The following is a 20,917-nucleotide window of genomic DNA, read 5'->3' as shown; positions in this document are numbered from 1 at the left end:
AGTGTGCCCCCGCCTGTTTTTGTACATATTACATCGCTGGTATGTTGTCTGTCCAGACTAGGACAACTTTGCCTGTGAGATGAGATTGAAAAGCTTTCAGCTCTAATAATACTGTTAGAAGCTTTAGGAAGTTGATGTGGAGACGTTTTTGTTTGTTGACACACACACCTTGAATTGTGTAATGATAGAGATGGGTACCCCAACCCCTGAGAGATGTGTCCGCTGTTAGAACTACTTGTGAAACAGGGTCGAATATAGGCCGCCCTTATGATAAATTCTGTGGATTCCACCACCACAGAGAGTGATGGGTGCCGCTGTCCACTATCACTAGATCAGTTAATTGACCCTTTAACTGATTCCACTGACGTACTAAGCATTCTTGTAATGGACGCATGTGTAGTCTTGTATGATACTATTGCAATGTGTGATGTCATTCCCAGTAGGCGCATGAAATCCTGGCTGGCAAGGTTTGGTTGGTTTGGATATTGGAAATTCAGTCTGCACTGGGGGAGGCGAGAGACGTGCAAGTGTTGGGAGTGGCTCATAGATAAGATTGCATCTGAGAAGACTGTAGGTGAGACTTTTGAATGGGTTTAGGCTTCAATGTAATTTTATGGAAAGAACACAGGCCCTAGGTACCTAATTAGCAGGAGCCCAGGGCACACTCAAAGTACATCAGCAATTCAGCAAAATGTGGGGGCGACCATGCAGAAAGAGTGGGCTCTTTCTCACAGGTACCCAGGGCCTATGTTCTTTTCCTAAAACTGCATTGAAGACCAAACCCAATTGGCACACTCTAGCCACAGGTCAGCCCCTGGAAATTGGCACCACAGGTACCCAGGGCACTGAGACCAGGGAAGGCCTCTAAGGGCTTCAGCACATCTTGTGCCACCCTTAGAGGCACCGTACCTTTACACTCACGCACTGCCTTTGCACGCTGCATGTTTTGGTGCAGAACAAAGTGAATAGCCAACAGGCATGGCACACATTCTTGTGCGCCATGCCTACAACTCACAGCCCTGTCATAGATCAGCCCCCCCCCTCTAGCTGGGTGACTATACCAGTGATGAGGGTACAGGTGCATGAGCCCTGTACCCCTACAGTGCCTAAGTCCATTCTTAGACATTGTAAGTGAAGTAATGCCATTATAGTATATGGTGCTGGGAGTTTGTCATTACAATCTCCACAGTACCATAATGGCTTTCCTGAAAACGGAAAAGTTTGGTATCAAACTTCTCAGCACATTAAACCCACTCTGATGCCAGTGTGGGATTTAATTAAAAATTAACACATAGGCCATCTTAGAGATGCCCCCTGAAAAATGATTTAACACAAGTGTCCAGGCTGAGTGGCTGCTTTGAGCTGACATTTTTCTGGACCCCTGGGTCGAGTGCCTGCTGCTCTCAGGGGCCTGAAACAATGCACATTCTGGGACCAGGTGCCAAGACCCTCCCCCAGGATGGGAGGGGTCCACGAAAGGGAAGCCCCAAAGATTTGGGTGTCTAAATAGACTTGTCTTTGGCAGTGGAATGTTTCAGCCCTGAAGCATGTTTGTGTTTTCAAAGCGGAGAGTTTTGGCTCTGAAGCATGTTTTGGTGCAGAGCTGAGAGGCGGGTGTAGGAAGCTGGCTCTGTATATACTATACCAAAGTGAGGTATAGTGTGTACAGAGTCCAGTGGAACCCAAAAGGTAGGCAGGGGTAAAGTAGATAGCACCTCACTCTCCATTTGTGGTAGTGTGGTCGAGCAGTAAGGCTTTATCAGAGGACAGTGTTAAGCATTTGTTGTACACACTCAGTCAGCAAATGAATTCACACATTCAAAGACTGAACGGGAGTCCAATTTGTTTTGTATAAAAATATTCTTTTAGTTATTTTATTTTCTAGAACCAAGCAAGTCTAGCACAAGTAAGCAATTAATACTTTTCAATAGTAATGCAGTTGTATCACAGTTTGGATTGCAATTGTAAATGTACTTAGATTTGATAACAGTAGTGCTATGGTTTTTCAGATCACAGTACATATACTTTGTATAGAAGTTTTAGTAAAATATCATGCAAATTACTTTTCAGATTACTTTTCTTACACAAAGCAGTATGACATGAGTGAAGTAGTGTGGCTCACTGGTTAGAGGCGGCAGACCCGAGAGCAGAGGACGGCCCGGGACCAGGGTTCGATTCCCAGCGCGGCAGGTTTCTGGACCAGGGTCAGCGGACTCGATAATTCTCTCGCCTCGGTGCCCACTCTGATCAGCGATCACGCTCGGCAACTCTGGGCATTAGCTTGCCTCATCTTCACTAACGGCCCCACCAGACCGCCGGGGATGCCTGGTCTCACCTTGGAGATACCCATTAAGGGACCATCTCTCAGGGAAGCCAGGAAGGGTTTCGCAGCGGTCGAAGCGCCTTGGGACCCTACGGGTAAGTAGTGCGCTATATAAATGCCTGTACATATGACTGGATGCTGCACTGGGACATCTCCTGTAAAAAGGTTAGGTTTTGGTTATTTAGTTACAGTTTTAAAGGATTTCTTAGATTTTCCAACTCCACAATTCGAAACTTTTCATAGAAAAGCATTGTTATCTTATGGAGGAAAGAAAAATGCTACTTACCAGTATGCATCTGTTCTTGGCATGTAGGGCTGCAGAACCACACACTGCTGCATTAGATCACCAACTGGTGGTGGGCCCGGATGATTACACTTTGTTGTTGTCTTGGAAGAGTCTTTGTCTGCTGGATAACTCCTCCCTTAGACTGTAGTGCGCATGGGCATCGACTCCATCTTCAGATTGTTTTCGCCATTGGGCAAATGATGGAGTTGTAGGAGTACAGATAAAGATGACCATGTGTTGTGTATCTAAAAAAGATAATCCTGGAACAGACACAGGTAGCCGGGGAGGAGGGTGGGCGTGTGTGGTTCTGCAGACCTACATGCCAAGAACAGATGCATACTGGTAAGTAGAATTTTCCGTTCGAGGCATATGGGCTGCAGACCACACACTGTTGCATAGATTGCACAGCAGTTTCTTCCTTAGCGGCAGACACCCGCATCCGTTGCAGTAGTTTGAAATATTTTTTTTAGTACAGCCTGGCCCACACTTGCTTGTTTTGTCTGCACATCTACACAGTAGTCTTTTGTAAATGTGTGCGTAGTAGACAATGTAGCTGCTTTACAGATATCATCTAATGGTAGGTTTCCTAAGAATGCAATAGATGCTCCTAATTTACGGGTAGAATGAGCCCTAGGAGGAATGGATAAAGTGCGTTTTGCTTTTTGGTAGCAAATTTGAATACACTTCACAATCCATCTGGCAATGCCTGATTAAGAAATGGGATTGCCTTTATGTGGAGGTGAAAAGGACACAAACAGTTGTTTAGTTTTACGAAAAGGTTTTGTCCTATCAATGTTGTAGAAGCGCTCGTTTTACATCTAGTGTGTGTAGCGCTTGTTCTGCAACCGTCTGCGGTTATGGAAAAACTACTGGCAATTGATTGGTTGAGATGGAACGGTGAAATGACCTTTGGCAGAAACTTTGGATTTGTTTTAACAACCACTTTATTGTGATGAAGTTGTATAAATGGTTCTTGAATTGTTAATGCCTGGATCTCACTTACTCTTCTTATTGAGGTAACTGCTACTAGAAAAGCAACTTTCCATGTAAGAAACTGTAATTCACACTTATGCAATGGTTCAAAAGGAGGACCCATAAGTCTTGTGAGAACATTATTTCAATTCCATACTGGAGAGGGTGGTATTCTGAGAGGAATTATCCGTTTAAGTCCTTCCATAAACGCTTTGATTGCAGGTACTCTAAACAATGAAAAATGTTGTCTGTTTTGGAGATATGCAGCTATAGCAGCAAGATGTAACCAGATTGAGGAGTACGCTAAGTTAGATCTTTGTAGATATAACAGGCAACATATGATGTTTTGTATGGAAACATCTAAGGGGTTGATATTTTTATTTGTGCAATATACAACAAACCTTTTCCACTTTGCTGCATAACATGCTCTAGTGGTAGGACGTCTTGCTTCTTTAATGACATTCACGCAATCAGTAGGTACATTTAGATATCCATACTCTAAGACTTCAGGAGCCAGATCGCCAGATTGAGCTGCATTGGACCTGGATGCATAATCTCTCCATGGTTCTGTGTTAGATGTGGGGAGAGTTTTAGTTTGTGATGTGGTACTACTGAGAGCCGTAGTAGCATGGCGTATCATGGTTGTCTCGCCCACGCTCAAATGCATACTTCTCAACTGCAGGTCGGCCCCTAGACACTCCTCCGACATCGCTAATCTCATCCAAACACTGGACCTTGATCTAACCATTCTGACTGAAACATGGTTAACTGAATCTTCTACACCTATCATGGATATTCTAGTTCCACCCAACTACCGCATCATTAGACTTGACAGGTCCAGCAAGACAGGCGGTGGAATCGCATGTATTTATAGGAGCAACCTCTCAGTTACTAGAGTCACATCCCCCCACTTACCTCCTGTGAATAAATCTGCCTCGATGTCATCAGCGAGAGCAAACCTGTATGCTCTCTACACCTTATCTACCACCCACCTGGGGACAACTTCATCTTCACCCAACAACTCATGGATACAATCTCAACCAATTCCGGACGGCAAAACACTCAAATTTTCCTTGGTGACTTCAATCTCCATTGGAACGATCACAATGACGCGGTGGTAAATAGTCTCAAAAACTACCTCAACTCTCTTGACCTCACCCAAATCTTCAACAGCCCGACCCACGATAATGACTCTATCCTCGACCTTATCATCTCCAAAGAAAACTCTACCCAGCTTGGGTCAATCCAACCCTGTGACTGGTCGGACCACCACATTATCACATTCTTCATCAATGAAAAAGTTAAACTTAACCCGGTTCAAGCCACCAAATCCAAGGTCTGGAAAAGGGACCTGAAGAAACTCAACCCAAACTCTTTACCTTCCCACAGCTGCAATCTCCTCCTTCCCCCTACCGGCGCTCTTGACGTTCAATCTTTGACCGACCACTACCTCAACTCTATGACCTCAATAATCAATGAGGCCGCCCCCTTGCAATTGAAAAGAGTCTCCACTAAGAACTCCAACCCATGGTACGATGGTAGACTCAACGAAGATAGACGGGCCATGCGAATGGCAGAGCGCACCTGGAGATCAGCCCCTTAGGCAATGCACATTAAAACTCTGAAGAAAAAGAGAAACGCCTACTTCAGGAAAATCAAGCGCACAAAATCAGATTTCTTCAGCCTCCAGCTCGACCAAGCAAAAAAACGGCCAAGAAAACTGTTTGAACTAATCAAAACACAATCCAAGGAACAACCCCAACAATCGCATAGCACAATAGGCGATATACCATCCTGTGAAGACTTCTCTGCTTTCTTTAATCTAAAGACCGATAACATAAGGAGCGATCTCCGCAATGACGTAAGCCTTTACTCCAACCCCCACAGCATAACACCCACTGAAACAAAAAAAACAATGCTGCATGGTCATCCTTTGACATCTACTCAGAAGAAACAATTGTCAAACTGCTCAGCACATTTAAACCTTCTAATCACCTCACAGACCCCCTTCCTGCCAACGCTGTAAAGGACTTCATCCCATTACTCCTCCCACTCTGGACCAAAATTATTAACAGTTCACTTCAACAAGGACTCATCTCCGACTCCCTCAAAGTTGGACAAGTCACACCTATACTCAAGAAACCAACAGCGCACTCTGGCAGCCAAGAAGTGGAATATCCTCCCCACGAACATCAGACAAGAAACGAACGAGGCATCTTTCAGAAAGTTGCTGAAAACCCATTTATTTACTCCGTAGTGGTATCTCGGTCTCTCCTCCTAATACTCTCTCTCCACAGCGCGGGGACACGCCGGGAGGCGTCACCAGGCGCTTTACAAACCCCTTTAATGATAATAATAAATACTGACCTAAACAATTACCGTCCCATTACCAATATTCCCACCCTTGCCAAATTGTAGGAAAAATGCGTACAACTCCAATTGACAAAACACATTGAACAGTTTGACCTCCTCAACCCTCATCAATCAGGCTTCCGAGAAGGGCACATTACTGAAACTGCTATGACACACATAATTGATGACGCACTCCAAATCCTAGATCAAAACGATACCTGCCTCCTCATCCTTCTTGATCTCTCCTCAGCATTTGACACAGTCAAACACAAGAACTTACTCGAGCTGTTAAACACCAGAATGGGTCTATCTGGGACTGTTCTCAAGTGGTTCACCTCCTTTCTGCATAACCGGTCTCAGAAATTCAAGAGCAACAACTTGATGTCCCCACCAGTGCCTGTAACATTAGGCGTCCCTCAAGGATCTTCCCTATCCCCTACATTGTTCAACCTGGTCATGGAACCTCTCACCACCTTGTTACAAGCATCTAATGTACACTTTCACATGTACGCCGATGACACCCAACTATATCTCAAATTAAATTCCCCCAAAGACATCAAACTTCTCAACTCAACGCTCAGAAACACCCAATCATGGCTGGCCGATAATTACCTAAAACTCAATGCTCTGAAAACGAAGTTCCTTCTGATCTCACCTCCCGCAAAAATCTCCACCACTCAAACTTGGCTTCAGCACCTAACTGCACTCAATGTCCAACCTACCATCGTGGACTCAGCGAAATCTTTAGGCATAACACTTGATGCCAATCTCAACATGCAACAGCATATCAGCAAGGCAACTAAGGGAGCTAATTTCCAAATCAATACCCTGAGGAAACTTAAACCCTTCCTCCCAGCCAAGGACTTCCAAACTGCAGTACAAGCCCTAGTCATTCCTCGCTTAGACTACGGTAGCGTTGCGCTCTGCGGACTCCCCCTATCTACAACTGCACCCCTGAGAGCCTCTTTGAACGCTGCAGCGAGACTCATCACTGGATCAAAAAAACACTCTTATATGTCCCCTGACCTAAAATCCTTGAACTGGCTACCTTATGAAGCCAGAATACATCTGAAAATTGCCTGCATGACACACAGAGCTGTACACCAAAACTCACCCGGCTACCTCACTCAGAAGCTGACAATATCTGGTGGCTCAGGAACCACTAGAAGTACAAAGAATCTTCTTCTGAAACCTCGTAGATTCCGGAAGGAAAAAACAAACGCTCCTTTTCAGGAATGGAACCCAGGATTCACTCCCTCCAGAAACCAGGCTGATCTCCTCCACTACATTTTTTAAGAAAGAAGTAAAAGCTATCCTCATGACTAAATTCACCTGAACTTTAACTTTGGAACTATTTGAGGCTCTGCACCTATTTGTACTATTCGTTTTTCAGATTGTCGATTTGTATCATTGGTTTTAGCCGATTGACTATGCTCCCCCATGTACCTACCCTATTTTGCTACCCACCTATTACCTACAACTATTCTTTGCTCAAAAGTTAATCACTGTTAATCACTCTTGTTTTCTTACCCCCTGTTTTTTGTAAAGCGCTCTGATATTTGCAAAGATCTTGTTCGCGCTATATAAAACTTTCAAAATAAATAATATAAAATAAAATGTGAGAGAATGTTGCCGTAGCTTGCGTACCACTAATGGAATTAGTGGAGAGGAGGAAAAGCGTAAGCAAATTTGTTTGACCAGTTCATCCATACCGCATTTCCTTTGGATAATGGGTGTGGGTATCTGGCGGCGAAGCTTGAGCATTTGGAGTTGCGGTGTGTAGCAAACAGATCTATCTCTGGTTGGCCCCACCTTTAAAAAAAATGGCTGAAGAACTTGAGGATGAAGCTCACATTTGTGTATCTGTTGTCTCCGACGATTTAACAGATCTGCCAATTGATTGTGAACTCCAGGTAGATGTTCTAACAGAAAAATATTTCGAGGAATGGCCCACCTCCAAATGCTCTGCGCCAGCCGGGAGAGCTGTAGCGAGTGTGTCCCTCCTTGCTTTTAAATGTAGTACATTGCTGTCATATTGTCCGTCCGGACTAGTACAGCCTTGTTTGACAGGTAGTGTGGAAACTATTTCAGAGCTTGAAAAATCGCTAGTAACTCCAGATGATTTATGTGGAGTACTTTTTGTTGCAGTGTCCATGTACTTTGTACTGTGTGTCTTTGTAATGGCGCTCCTCATCCCGTAAGAGATGAGTCTGTAGTTAGTATGATTTGTGGAACAGGTTCTATAAACGGCTGGCCCCTGGAAAGGTTTCCACCATTGCAGAGAGCGATATGTCCGGTCGTCTACCACCACCAGATCGGTTATTTCTTGTTGATCCTGATTCCACTGACCTGCTAAGCATTCTTGTATGGAACACATTTGTAGTCTTGCGTATGGTACTATGAAAATTTAAGATGCCATCATTCCTATTAGTTGCATGAACACTCGAACTTGTAGTGAGTGTTGTGGCTGGAATCTTTTGATAAGATTTTGCATAGTTTGTATTCTTGTTAGGTTGGGGTACGCTATTGCCTTGGAGGTATCTATTGTGGTACCTAGATACTGCTGAGACAGGGACGGTTGTAGATGTGACTTTTGATTTACTGTAAACCCCAACTTGTGTAGCAGGCAGATTGTCTGATGCGTGTGCTGTGCACATTGGTTGTATGACTTGGATTTTATTAACCAGTCGTCGAGATATGGGAAGACATGAATGTTGTGCCTTCTTAAGTGTGCAGCTACTACTGCTAGACACTTTGTGAACACTCGAGGTGCTGTTGTTACTCCGAAGGGGAGTACCTTAAATTGGTAGGGCTGACCTTCTAGTACGAACCGTAGGTACTTTCTGTGAGATTGATGAATGGGAATGTGGAAGTATGCGTCCTTGAGGTCTAATGTGGCAAGGAAGTCGCCTTTCTCTAGTAACGGTAGAACCTGTTGTAGTGTGACCATATGAAAATGGTCTGAATGTATGTACAGGTTTAGGGGTTTTAGATCTAGAATAGGTCTGAGAGATCCATCCTTTTTGGGTATGAGAAAATAAAGAGAGTATACCCCTGTGTTCTGATGTTCTTTTGGCACTGGTTCTATTGCATTCTTTTGCAGAAGAGATTCTATCTCTTGTCTTAGTAGTATGAGGTGTTCTTGTGACATGGGACGCGGTCTGGGTGGTATTTTTGGAGGAGTAGAAGTGAGCTCCAGGCAATAACCTGACTAAAATTTCTCTCACCCACCTGTCTGTGGTGATGGAGTTCCAGACAGGTAGGAACTGTTGTAACCTCTCCCCGACTGGAGTGGAATGGTCTGGGGGGATGGAAGGGAAGTCACTGTTTGTGAGTAGAGGAATTGCGATTCTTGTTGCCTCTTCCTCTACCCTTATTATTGTTTCCTCTATACCCTCCTCTATAATATCCCTTACTGGGCAAGGTTTGGTTGGGCGCTTTGTAAGTAGAGGATGTGTGGTCAGTCTGGAAACTCTTAGATGCGCCCCTATATGAGGAGCAACGAAAGGAAGGGCTATGGGCTTGAGTTTGTAAAGCTCCCATTGATTTTGCCGTATCAGTATCTTTTTTCCAGTGCACTGTCTACATTTGGACCGAAAAGATGTTGTTGGTCGAATGGTTGGTTTAATATACGGGCTTGTACTTCTGGTTTGAACCCAGAGATGCGCAGACATGCATGGCTACGCAACAGTACCCCTGTATTCACTGCTCTAGATGCTGTGTCTGCAGTGTCTAGTGCACATCTTATGGAGGTATTTGTTACAACTTTGTCTTCTTGTAATAAATCAGAAGCCCTAGCCTTATATTGTTCTGGCAAGTGTTGCATGAGTGACTAACTCATCATAATGAGCTCTGTCATATCTTGCTAACAGAGCTTGAGTGTTAGCAATCCTCCATATGTTGGCTGCTTGTGAGAGGGTGCGTTTTACTGAAGCATCCAAAAGCTTAGACCCTTTGTCAGAGGGTGGAGCATCCCCTGTTGTCTGCGAGTTGGCTCTCTTTCTCGCATTTGACACTACAAGTGAGTCTAGTGGCAACTGTCTTTTAATATATGCAGGATCAGATGGAGCCGCTTTGTGTTTCTTTTCCAGTCTGGGGTTAATTACTCTGGCCCTGACTGGGTCTTTAAATATTTCTGGTACGTGTCTTACCATTCCACTAAGTATTGGAAGTGTGGTTGTGGTCTTATGTGATGTTAACAGTGTGTCCATTAGAAAGTCTTCTTCTATTGGATACATATGTAAGTCCACTCTATGGAATGCAGCTGCTCTATGTATGAGCTGTGTGAACCCAATGGTGTAGATGGCTTAGACAGGTATACATCGTCTTATGGTAGATCTGGTGCATTATAATCGTTCCATGGGTTACCTGATGGCCCAGCTATATCATCTGGGTCATTAATATCATCCATTTGATGTTCACTCTCTACCTCTTGTGAGTAGGTATCCCCATAATCCTTATCTTGTGGTATAAGGCTATGTGTACTAGCTGGTGAATGCAGGGGAGAGATATCTGCTGGCATTTGTGCTTCTAATGAAGGAATTCTTATAGGGTAAGTTTGAAAATGCTTTATTAGAGGAACTGGCGATGGTTTGGGATAGTCCATTTTCCTCTTTTCAGGCACTGTGTATGCATGTCCAGTCTTTGGATGAATTTTGAGAGTTTTTTTGCCTTACATCAGGTTGGAAAAGCTGTTCTATTGGAAAACCTTTTTCAGCGCCGATTTATCTTGTTTGGGGCCGACCGGTTTAGACTTTGCAGTGTCTATTGTCTTTGGAACGGGTCTCTGTTTCGGTTCCGAAGACTTTTCTTGTTTTATCTTTGTATATGTGCTTTTTGGATCCGAAGCTTTTGTTCCCTGGTGTTTAGATTCATCTGCCTTCGGAGCCGAAGTATGTTTCGGTATCGTAACTGCTTTCGGGTTCGCTTTATTCGTTACCAGGGTCGTTTTTGGTTCGGTAACTTTGGGAGTGTCTTTCGGTGCCGAACTTGGTTTCAGTTCGGTTAACTTCGGTACCAATGGATGTTTTGGTGCCGGCATTGACTTCGGCTTAAGCACTTTCTGCTTTTCAAGTCCGACAGACTGACTCGAGCCCAAGTCGATTGGAGGCTTTTTAGACCCCTTCGCTGCAGAGCCTGAAGGCGGGACGTCAGATGGTTTTGATCGGTGTGCACCCGGACCTGGAGGTGGATGTGGAACCGAAGCCTGTCCTGGTGTGGGGGGTGGGGTGGGGGGGGGGGTGAACAGGGTTGACACTCTTACTCACAACCTGTTCAGCTGGAAAAAGATAGTCATCTTCGGATTGATCTTCGTCTCCGGAATCAGACTCCTCTGCTTCGGATGCGACGTCTTCTTGCTGTTCTTCGATGTCTACCTCGATAGGCGCTTCGTCTATGATGAGGTCTGGTGTCGATGACTGTTCCATAGCTCTTCGAGCTAGACGGTCCCCGATTGTTTTCTTGGACCAGAACGAAGCGCAGGCCTCACAGTCTCGACTCTCGTGCTGGGGAGACAAGCACAGGTTGCAAACCTCATGAAGGTCAGCGTGGGGAAACTTGTGTCCACACTGGAGGGCACTTCTTGAACGGTGTTCTTTCCATGAGCCAATGGCGCAGTTGGGCCTAACTGCCCCGACAAGCGCTGGAATCAAGAAATGGAGCCTTTCTTCGAAGAGGGCGACCAGAATCAGTGCCGAAGACAATGTTGATGTTGTAGATTGATTTATGGATTCAAAAAGAGATCGGTAACGGGACCGAACGATAAACACATCCAAGCCCGATGGCGGGAAAAAACAATCTGAAGATGGAGTCGATGCCCATGCGCACTACAGTCTAAGGGAGGAGTCATCTAGCAGACAAAGACTCTTCCAAGACAACAGCAAAGTGTAATCATCCGGGCCCACCACCAGATGGTGATCTAATGCAACAGTGTGTAATCTGCAGCCCATATGCCTCGAACATAGTGTTATCTGTCAGCAGGTAAGTACTCTGTTCTGGGAGTTGGTATTCTGGGGTTAGATTCAGGGGTCCCCCAGGGCCAAGGATGCACTCGTTACACCCTCAGCGGCACTTGAGCGGCCGGGTGCTGAGGCCCAATGTTATCCAATGGGGGATAGGAGGCCTCCTATTGGTGGCTGCTGACAAGCAGGCAACTGGGTTGTGGAAGAAAAACTCTTGGACTTAAGCTCAAGGCAATTGGGGGTTTAGACCAGCACAAAAGATGCACCCTCAGCGGCACTAGGGCGGCCGGGTGCAGAGTGCCGTTTTGGCATCGGGTGGCCTGTAGCTTTCAATGGGAAGTCTCCGGTTTGAAAAAGCACAGCAGGCTCGGGGATGAAGGTCTTCTGGGTGCGACCACCACTTGGAGAGGTAAGTTGAGATCTTGGGGGTTGGTTAGGCAACTGTCTGTTGGGCCACCCAAGGCCTTGGGACATCGGGTTCAGGGGTGCCTTTTAGGGTTGGACCTTCTTACCAGCTCCTGGTCGCGGTTGGGTGGGGGGCGTGGGGTTGCTTCCGGTTTGAGGTTGCAGGAGTTAGCTGGAGGCTTGCGGCAGGTCAGGGGTCACCAGATCTCGATTCAGGATCACCGGGGAGACCTCCTCTTGGTGTTGAGCCACTCCGGCCATGGGTGTCGAGTGCAGAGTGGTGCAAACATGCAGATCCTTGCGGAGCTGGAGTCTGTGGTTGAACAAATCCGGTGTTCATAGGAGACACAGTCTTTGGGATGGAAGGCAAGCAGGTTTTCCAGGTTGCTGGCTGCAGGACACACCGGGACTTCGCAGGAGTAGGTTCGAAGTGGAGACAGGTCGGTAGGGCTGGGGCCAAGTCAGTGGGCGTCTTCCTCTTGTTAGCTTTGGCACGGATGTTCGGTCCTTCTTGTTGCAGGTTCTTGTTTGAGGAAGCAAGGTTCAGGGGTGCCCCTAAATACTAGATTTAAGGGTGTTACAGGTAGTTAAAAGGTAGGGACTAACGGTACCTTCCCTGGGGTGGGTACACCCCCTATTATGCCACCCTCCAGTGGGAGGGGGGGGCATGAGCCTGTCCCTGGTTGGCTAAGTCCCCCCATCTGCAAGATGGCGGGGACTTGGGAGTTGTGCTTTACCTCGCCTCCTCCACCTCAGGCGTGGAGTTGGCAGAGGTGGACACACCTCTCTTCCTCACTTGCTTTTCCCGCCGGTTCTCCCGCCCAAAGTGGGGGACAGAACCAGTGGGGACCAGTTGCTGAAAGCAGCAAGTGGCCTGGAGAAGCTCCCAAAGGCTGCAGCTCTTTGAAGCTTCCCCTTCATGAACCCTGCCCATCCTGGGGGAGGTGACTTGGCACCTCGTCCCAAGATGTACATTATTTCAGGCCACAGAGAGCAGCAGGCTCTCGACCCAGGGGTTCTGAAACATGTCTGGTGGTGGCAGCTGAAAGCAGCCACTCAGCCTGGATACTAGTGGTAGGTTAGTTTTCAGGGGGCATCTCTAAGATGCCCTGTGTGTGCATTTTTCATTAAATCCCACACTGGCATCAGTATGGGTTTAATGTGCTGAAAGTGTAGCCATTACGGTGCTGTGGAGTTCATAATGACAAACTCCCAGCACCATATACTCGTAATGGCAGCACTGCACTTATGTCTAAGAATGGATTTAGACACTGTAGGGGTACAGGGCTCATGCACCTGTAACCTCACCACCGGTATAGTGCACCCGGCTAGAGGGGTGATCTAGGTTATGTTAATTTTATTTATATAGTGCATGAATGCCCCGAGGAGTCTAAGCGATGTTTATTTCAGCTGCGAATGTAATCAAGACTGCCGGAAGAGTTACCAAGATTTAAATAACCAGGTTTTTACAGCCTTTCTGAACGAAAGCCAGTGCAGTGGGTTTGTGGGCATGGCACACCAGGTCGTGTGCCATGTCGACTCTTCACTTTGTTCTGCACCAAAACACGCAGCCTGCAAAGGTAGGCAGTGTGTGAGTGTAATGATACAGGACCTCCAAGGTTTGCAAAATAAGTGCTGCAGCCCTTAGAGGCCTTCTCTGGTCACAGTGCCCTGGGTAACTGTAGTACCATTTATCAGGGGCTGAACTGTGGCTAGAGATGCCAATTGGGTTTAGGCTTCAATGCAGTTTTAGGGAAAGAACATAGGCCCTGTGTACCTGATTAGCAGGAGCCCAGGGCGCGCACACAGTCAAAGCACATCAGCAGTTCAGCAAAACGTGGGGGCAACCATGGCAGCTCTGCATTGTCTCTAGCGCTGCGTGACTAGCGCGTCGCATTTTTAAAACTGCCTGTTTTTCTATTTCTGTTAGTTTTGTTTCATTTTCCCCTGATCTTACCTGGGAGATGGCCCTATACTTGCACTATAATAGGTTATACACCGCTGTTTTAGCGGGTCCGGTTCTGGGGTTGGTGGTGTTTTGCCTCGCCTGTCCTTTGTAACTTGGGCGCCATCTTGGGAAGGGCTTTGACGCTTTTTGAGCGCCATCTTGAGCGTCCTGGTGGGGCGGTTTGCACCTCACCTGGAGGCCCTATTTAAACCAGTCCCCCTAGCGCAGCGGGATCGCGCAGCGGGTTTGCCTTCTCTTTGCCAGAGTCTTGCCAGAGTCTTGCCAGAGTCTTGCCAGAGTCTTGCCAGAGTCTTGCCAGAGTCTTGCCAGAGTCTTGCCAGAGTCTTGCCAGAGTCTTGCCAGAGTCTTGCCAGAGTCTTGCCAGAGTCTTGCCAGAGTCTTGCCAGAGTCTTGCCAGAGTCCTGCCAGAGTCCTGCCAGAGTCCTGCCAGAGTCCTGCCAGAGTCCTGCCAGAGTCCTGCCAGAGTCCTGCCAGAGTCCTGCCAGAGTCCTGCCAGAGTCCTGCCAGAGTCCTGCCAGAGTCCTGCCAGAGTCCTGCCAGAGTCCTGCCAGAGTCCTGCCAGAGTCCTGCCAGAGTCCTGCCAGAGTCCTGCCAGAGTCCTGCCAGAGTCCTGCCAGAGTCCTGCCAGAGTCCTGCCAGAGTCCTGCCAGAGTCCTGCCAGAGTCGCGCCCGTCAGCGTCCCGGAGGCGGCGGAGCGGCATAAGATTCTGGCTTGACAAGGCTCTTTTTCGTTGGGAGGATGATCTGCTATTCTTCGACGACTCTCCGGGCTTTGCAAATTTCTTCCTGCGCGTGTCGATCTGTCTTTCCGGGTCGTTTTAGGGGAAAACTGCTCTGCCCTGGGTGTGGTTGGTCACCTGTTTATGACCCCACCGCCGATCTTCGGCTAGGCGAGGACCATGTGAAACATCTATGCTTACTGCTTAACACGAGATCAGTAGGCAGGCATGCCCTCGACATTTTTGATCTTCTTGTCAGGGAAAAACCTTTATGCCTTCTGCTGACCGAAACCTGGCTGGGGGAAATGTCCAATCCGGACATCTTAGCGGCTATTCCACCGGACTACAACATATTTCGTCAGGACAGAGCCAAGGGAAGGGGTGGTGGGGTGGCGGTGGTTGTTAAGAAGAGTGTTTCATGCTCTATTCTCCCCTTGGACACTATCGCAGACTCAGAGTCCCTCGCCTTCACTATTAGGCTGACCTCGCATCAAGCCTTGAAAGGGGTGCTGGTATACAGACCTCCAGGACCTGTGGGCTCTTTTTTAGAGGACCTCCAGGTGGCCATCTCCGGATTGGCTTTGGCTGCGCAGCATTGTCTGCTGGCGGGTGATTTTAATTTTCATTTGGATGTGGTTGAGGATTCGAACTCAAATAAATTGCTTGACATCACTGCCCCTCTGGGCCTTGCTCCTTCTCTGACGGGCCCCACACATGATAAGGGACACACCCTGGATCAAGTGTTTTCGTCGATCCCTTTAGTTGATATTGAACTTCTCCCGGTGCTCTGCTCCGATCATAGGTTGGTCAGGTTCTCCATATTGGGGAGTGAGCATCTACCCAGCGGCGCCCCCACCCAGCTTGGATCAGCCTCGAGGGCATTACACAGAGTGACTCCAGAATTGTTAGCTCAGGCGTTTGTTGACCATCCGTGCCCCCTCTCGGGTAACCTGGAGTTGGACAGAGGCCATGCAGGTGTGGCTGGCAGAGAGTCTGAATGATTTAGCCCCTGTAATGGCCCCTCGGCCCATGGCCAAGCGGCTGTCTGCGCCGTGGTTTACGGAGGCGCTGCGTATCGATCGAAGCCAGTGTAAGGTGGCCGAGAGGGCGTGGCGCTTTCAGTATGATGGGGAGGCCAGACTTGCCTATAGGATGGCGGTTAAAGCCTACCATCGCAATATTCTCTGTGCAAAAAAAGAATATCTTGCCAGAAGGATAGAGGCTGCCTCCAACTCATGCAAGGAGATTTTCACTGTCGTGAGGGAGTTTACGGCCCCTAGATCCAACTTGCCTCAAATAGTGTCATCTGAGTCATGGGTCTGTGATCTTGCCAGGTTTTTTTACGGATAAGATCAAATCGATCCAGGCCTCCTTTTCAGAGAGGTCCAATGAAGGGTTTCTCAGCATTGGGGCGGGATTTGTTCCATCGTCCACGCCAGATGTTGTTTTGGCGGAGTTCCCCTCTGTTTCCCCCGATGCTTCCCTTACGCTTCTGGCCAGTCTTAAATCCGGTTCGCCACTAGACCCCTGTCCGGCCAAATATCTGGCCAGGATGGCGTCGGTGGTGAACCTATTGGTCAATCCTCTCTTGAACTCGTCTTTGAGGGAGGGGAGGGTCCCGCGGTCCTGAAAAAGGGCTATGGTGATCCCTCTCCTCAAGAAGCCTGGATTGGATGCTGAGGTTCTGGCCAACTACAGGCCAATCTCCCTCCTCCCGGCTCTGGCCAAGATCACGGAGAAGCATGTGCATGGCGTTCTTTCTAGCTTTCTAGAATCAAATGACCTACTGCACCCCTCGCAATCCGGATTCCGGCCTAATTTAAGTACGGAGACTGCACTCCTCGAGGTGTCAGAGGTTATTCGGGAGACACTGGACGCAGGAGGCAAGGCCATGCTTGTCATGCTAGATCTGTCGGTGGCCTTTGACACCGTCCCCCATGAGGCGCTTCTCGCCAGACTTTATGACATCGGTCTAAGGGGGACGGTGGTCAAATGGCTTACATCTTTTCTTGAGGGCCGCCGACAAACGGTCTGGGCCTCCCCGAGCTCCGCTGAGATGCCGCCTTTGGGAGTCGGAGTTCCACAGGGCTCTGTGTTGAGCCCGAATATTTATAACATCTTTATGACCCCACTGGCGGCACTGGTGGAGTCTTTTGGGGCCCAGATCGTGTCAAACGCGGATGACACTCAACTGCTCTTCACGTGCAGGAAAGATCAGGCATTTGATGGAGAGAGCATCCGGGGGTGCCTAGGGATGGTTTTTGACTGGTTCCAGCGGAACAGCCTCAAGGCCAACTCCAACAAATCGGAGTTTCTGCTTTTTGGCTGCGCCTCGGACCCTGAATGGCGGGAGTGGTGGCCAACGGACATTTGTCCCCCTGCTCAGTCATCTCTGGTGGCCAAAAACTTGGGAGTCAAGTTTGATAACAAACTCACGCTAAGATCACACATTCTTGGTCTGACGGGCACTTGTTTTGGCATTTTGAAGATGCTCCGGAAGTTCTTACCTCTGCTTACAGAAGAGCATAGAAAGATCACTGTTCAAGCCTTAATAGGCTCTAGATTGGACTATGCCAATGCCCTATATTTAGGGCTCCCGGACTATCTTGTTCAGCGGCTGCAAGTGGTGCAGAACTCCGCGGCTCGCGCCATTTTTGGCCTTCATAGGCGAGCGAGAGCATCCGGGTTGGTGCAGTCGCTTCACAGGCTGCCCATCCGAAAGCGGATTATGTTTAAAACTCTGACTCTGGTGCATAAAGCACTTTTTGGCTCGGGAGCAAGGTACCTGCAGCGAAGGCTTGCCTTTTATCGCCCGGTCCGTTCACTTCGGTGGGAATCTTTGTTCACGGCCGTGGTCCCTCGAGTGAGGAAGGCTCGCACTGGGGGTCGTTCCTTCAGTCTCAGGGCCCCCCAGCTGTGGAATTCCTTACCTCTGGCTCTACGTAGTACTCCCAATCTGTTCCTGTTTAGGAAGAGCCTTAAGACCTGGCTTTGTAACCTCTAGGGTGTTCTTTTTTTCTTTTGTCTCGGTCTTATGCTGTTATGGTGTTTAATCGCTGAGCTGCCTACATAAAGCGCCGGGACACTCTTTCTGAGTAGCCGTGCGCTATACAAATAAAAGTATAACATAACATAACAAAAAGAGGGCATTTTCTTACAACTTACTTGTATCTCTGGCAGTGCTAGCTGACATGGCACACATGTAGTGTGCCTTGTCTACTTTATCACTTTGCCACTGCAGCATAAATGTCCTGTTGCAGACAGTCTGCATGGCCTAGGTGTGGGGTCACTTCAGGCCCAATGCCCTTGGTACCCAGGTACCTTGTACTAGGGTCTTACAGGGGCCATGAAGGGCCAATTGGGGAATAGTTTTTAGGGAAGAAGCACTAACACAGGGGACCTGATTAGCAGGGACCCTGTGCATTACAATCAAAACAGAAATGTCCAGGCAGAAGGTGGGGGCTAACCATGTCAAAAGAGGCACATTCTCACACCTTGTCTTGACTCATAGGTCTGCGTTCTTTCCCAATTCTTTTGGAGAAAGTGGACCTAGGTCTACCAGGTACTACTGCAATTTCTCAAGAACACAGTTACCTAACAGATGCTGTTTCATAATAAGATTATAGAGCCCATCTTGGTTTTGCACCTTGTCACCTTTTAACAAGCCACCTAGTGTTTTGACTGAGAACTGACACAAAGGACCTGATTGGCAGGCACTCTGTGCACTACAATCAAACTCACAGTAATGTCCAAACAAAAATGTGGGGGGTAACCATGTCAAAAGAGACTTTCCTACACCTACATGGAGTATCTTACTTTTCAAATTGTTTTTCTGAGCAATCTCAATCTGAAACATTACTTTATTTGGGCCTTTACCTCTAGTGCTTAGGGCAAGAATGTGAGTAAGTGCTTCTTTTGACATGGTCCTCCCCCACCCCCCTTCTGCCTGGAAATTGATGTGGTTTCAATTGTAGTGGACATGATCCCTGCCAACAGGGTTCCTTGTGCCAGTGCTTCTTCCTTAAAACTATTCCATAATTGGTCCTTCAGAACACCAGTAAGTCTGGTAATGCCTAAATGGTACCTAGGGCATTCGGACTGAAGAGGGCCTCCCACGTACCCCTCACATAGGGAAAGCAGATTGCCACTGCAGCATGCCTGGCGAAAACCAAAACAACTTAGACATGGCACACTGCCTGTGTGCCATGCCAACTAGTACTAGGGTGCTGATTTGTGCCCCCGTGCATGACCTTACCCCCGCAAAGCTTTGCCCCAGCAACAGATTTTCTCACCCATGAACAGTGTGGCTTTGAGCGCCCCAGTCTCCACTGAAACACATTGTGCCAACTCAGATTTTCACCTCTGCACGCAGCTGCCCCTGTGCCACAGTTTTGGTACTCAACTGATCCTTGCCCCCGAAGACTAGAACTGTAAGTGTGATACTTACCCGTATAACCGCATTTCTCCTCAGCATAACATTAAAATGCTCAGAAATTGTTCAAAGTGTCGACTTTTGAAAGTGAAAAGTATTTATAAACGTACTTACCTTATTGTGACGATCTTGGTCTTAAAATAAAGCACAAACTAAGATTATTTTCCTAAAATTTGTGTGGCTCTCTTTTTTCAGTTGTGTGTCCATTATTGGTCAATGTTGTTCAATAAATGCCTTACACTACCCTGTGTTAAGCCTAAGGTTGTTCCTTCACACTACGACTAATAGAGCTCTTTGATTTTTACATTGAGCCCTGCACTGTTTAAGGAAAGCCCTTGACTCTGCTCATGGTATAACTACCTAGTGGCATACCATATAAAGAGCCAGCTTCCTACATCCCATAGACTAACACTGGGTATCTGACACTGTATTGCACCACTTTACCCAGCTGCCCTAGTGCGGCTGGAGGTGAACTTTTGGTGCTGCCTTGGACCTTACCCTGTTCTCATCTTAAGTCCTGAGGATTCGCTCTAAGACGTTGTAAAGAATTTCCTACACTCAGGTTCTTGAATAATGTACTATGCAGTTTAAATGTCACCTTAAAAGTTTCAAAACGGTTTGAAAAAAATGGGATGCTCAAGAGCAACCCTACAAGCAGAAAGTGCGGTAGAAAGAGAAAAACTTGTCTGCATAGTTATTCGTAAATTATCTTTTGCAGAACCAAATTACCTTTTTGAAGGCAGTGTTCTGCTCTGGTTGCTGGGTGGTTGTGCCTTGCAACGGAGCAGTAATGGACTGCACCTGAGTCATTACATTATTGTCAAGGACTGGCGGAGACTGTGGTTTTGATGGCTGTTGGAAAGTCTGGAGAAACTGCTGGAGCTTATGGAAGAGGGAAAAAACAAGTTATTTCTATAAAGTACAAATGTACTATTTCCATGTATATTTACTGTTTTTTAAAGGCGATTAAAGGGTTGGCATTCCATATTAATCTACAGCAAAAAAGCGAGAAGAAATACATTTCATCCCCCAGGAGGTAGAACACTATTTTGGTTGGATATTAACAAATTTGTTCCAGGACAGGTTGGTTAGATGGGAAAATATTGCTTACGAATTTTAAGATACTTTCTAGACAGTGAACAAGAAAAGAAAGTACTACTTAAAGCCAACAGCACTAAACCCCTGATTGAGACCAAAATCAATCAATGTTCATTATGGTTATATTAAGAAAGCAATATGTATTTCATGCAAATACTGGACCATTCAAAACATGTGCCCTATACAACCAGGACTAGACTCTACCGTATGGATAGGAGTGATACACATAAATGCTTGAGGGGATGTGACGGAATATGCACTTTCTTACATACATTGTGGGACTTCCCCTTAATACAGAGTTACTGGAATAAAATCACACAGGTGATTGCTATGGTTACAGAGCAGTGTGTCCCACCAGATGCACCATGTATATAATATGCATTGCAGGGGACACCAACTGG

At 47.1% G+C, this 20,917-nt stretch overlaps 1 protein-coding gene across 1 annotated transcript in view; it reads right to left on the bottom strand.

The window, feature by feature from the left end:
• Window positions 1–20,917, bottom strand: part of SCAF4 (SR-related CTD associated factor 4) — a 915,362-nt gene that overhangs the window by 647,137 nt on the left and 247,308 nt on the right. The window contains exon 10 of the mRNA XM_086934003.1: window positions 20,148–20,300. Within this exon, the coding sequence (XP_086790129.1) occupies window positions 20,148–20,300 (153 nt within the window). The remainder of the gene's footprint in view (window positions 1–20,147; window positions 20,301–20,917) is intronic.

This window comes from Lissotriton vulgaris, chromosome 8 (assembly GCF_964263255.1).
Source record: "Lissotriton vulgaris chromosome 8, aLisVul1.2, whole genome shotgun sequence".
In the NCBI taxonomy this organism is placed as follows: Eukaryota; Metazoa; Chordata; class Amphibia; order Caudata; family Salamandridae; genus Lissotriton; species Lissotriton vulgaris.
This window is presented reverse-complemented; position numbering and strand designations above follow the sequence as displayed.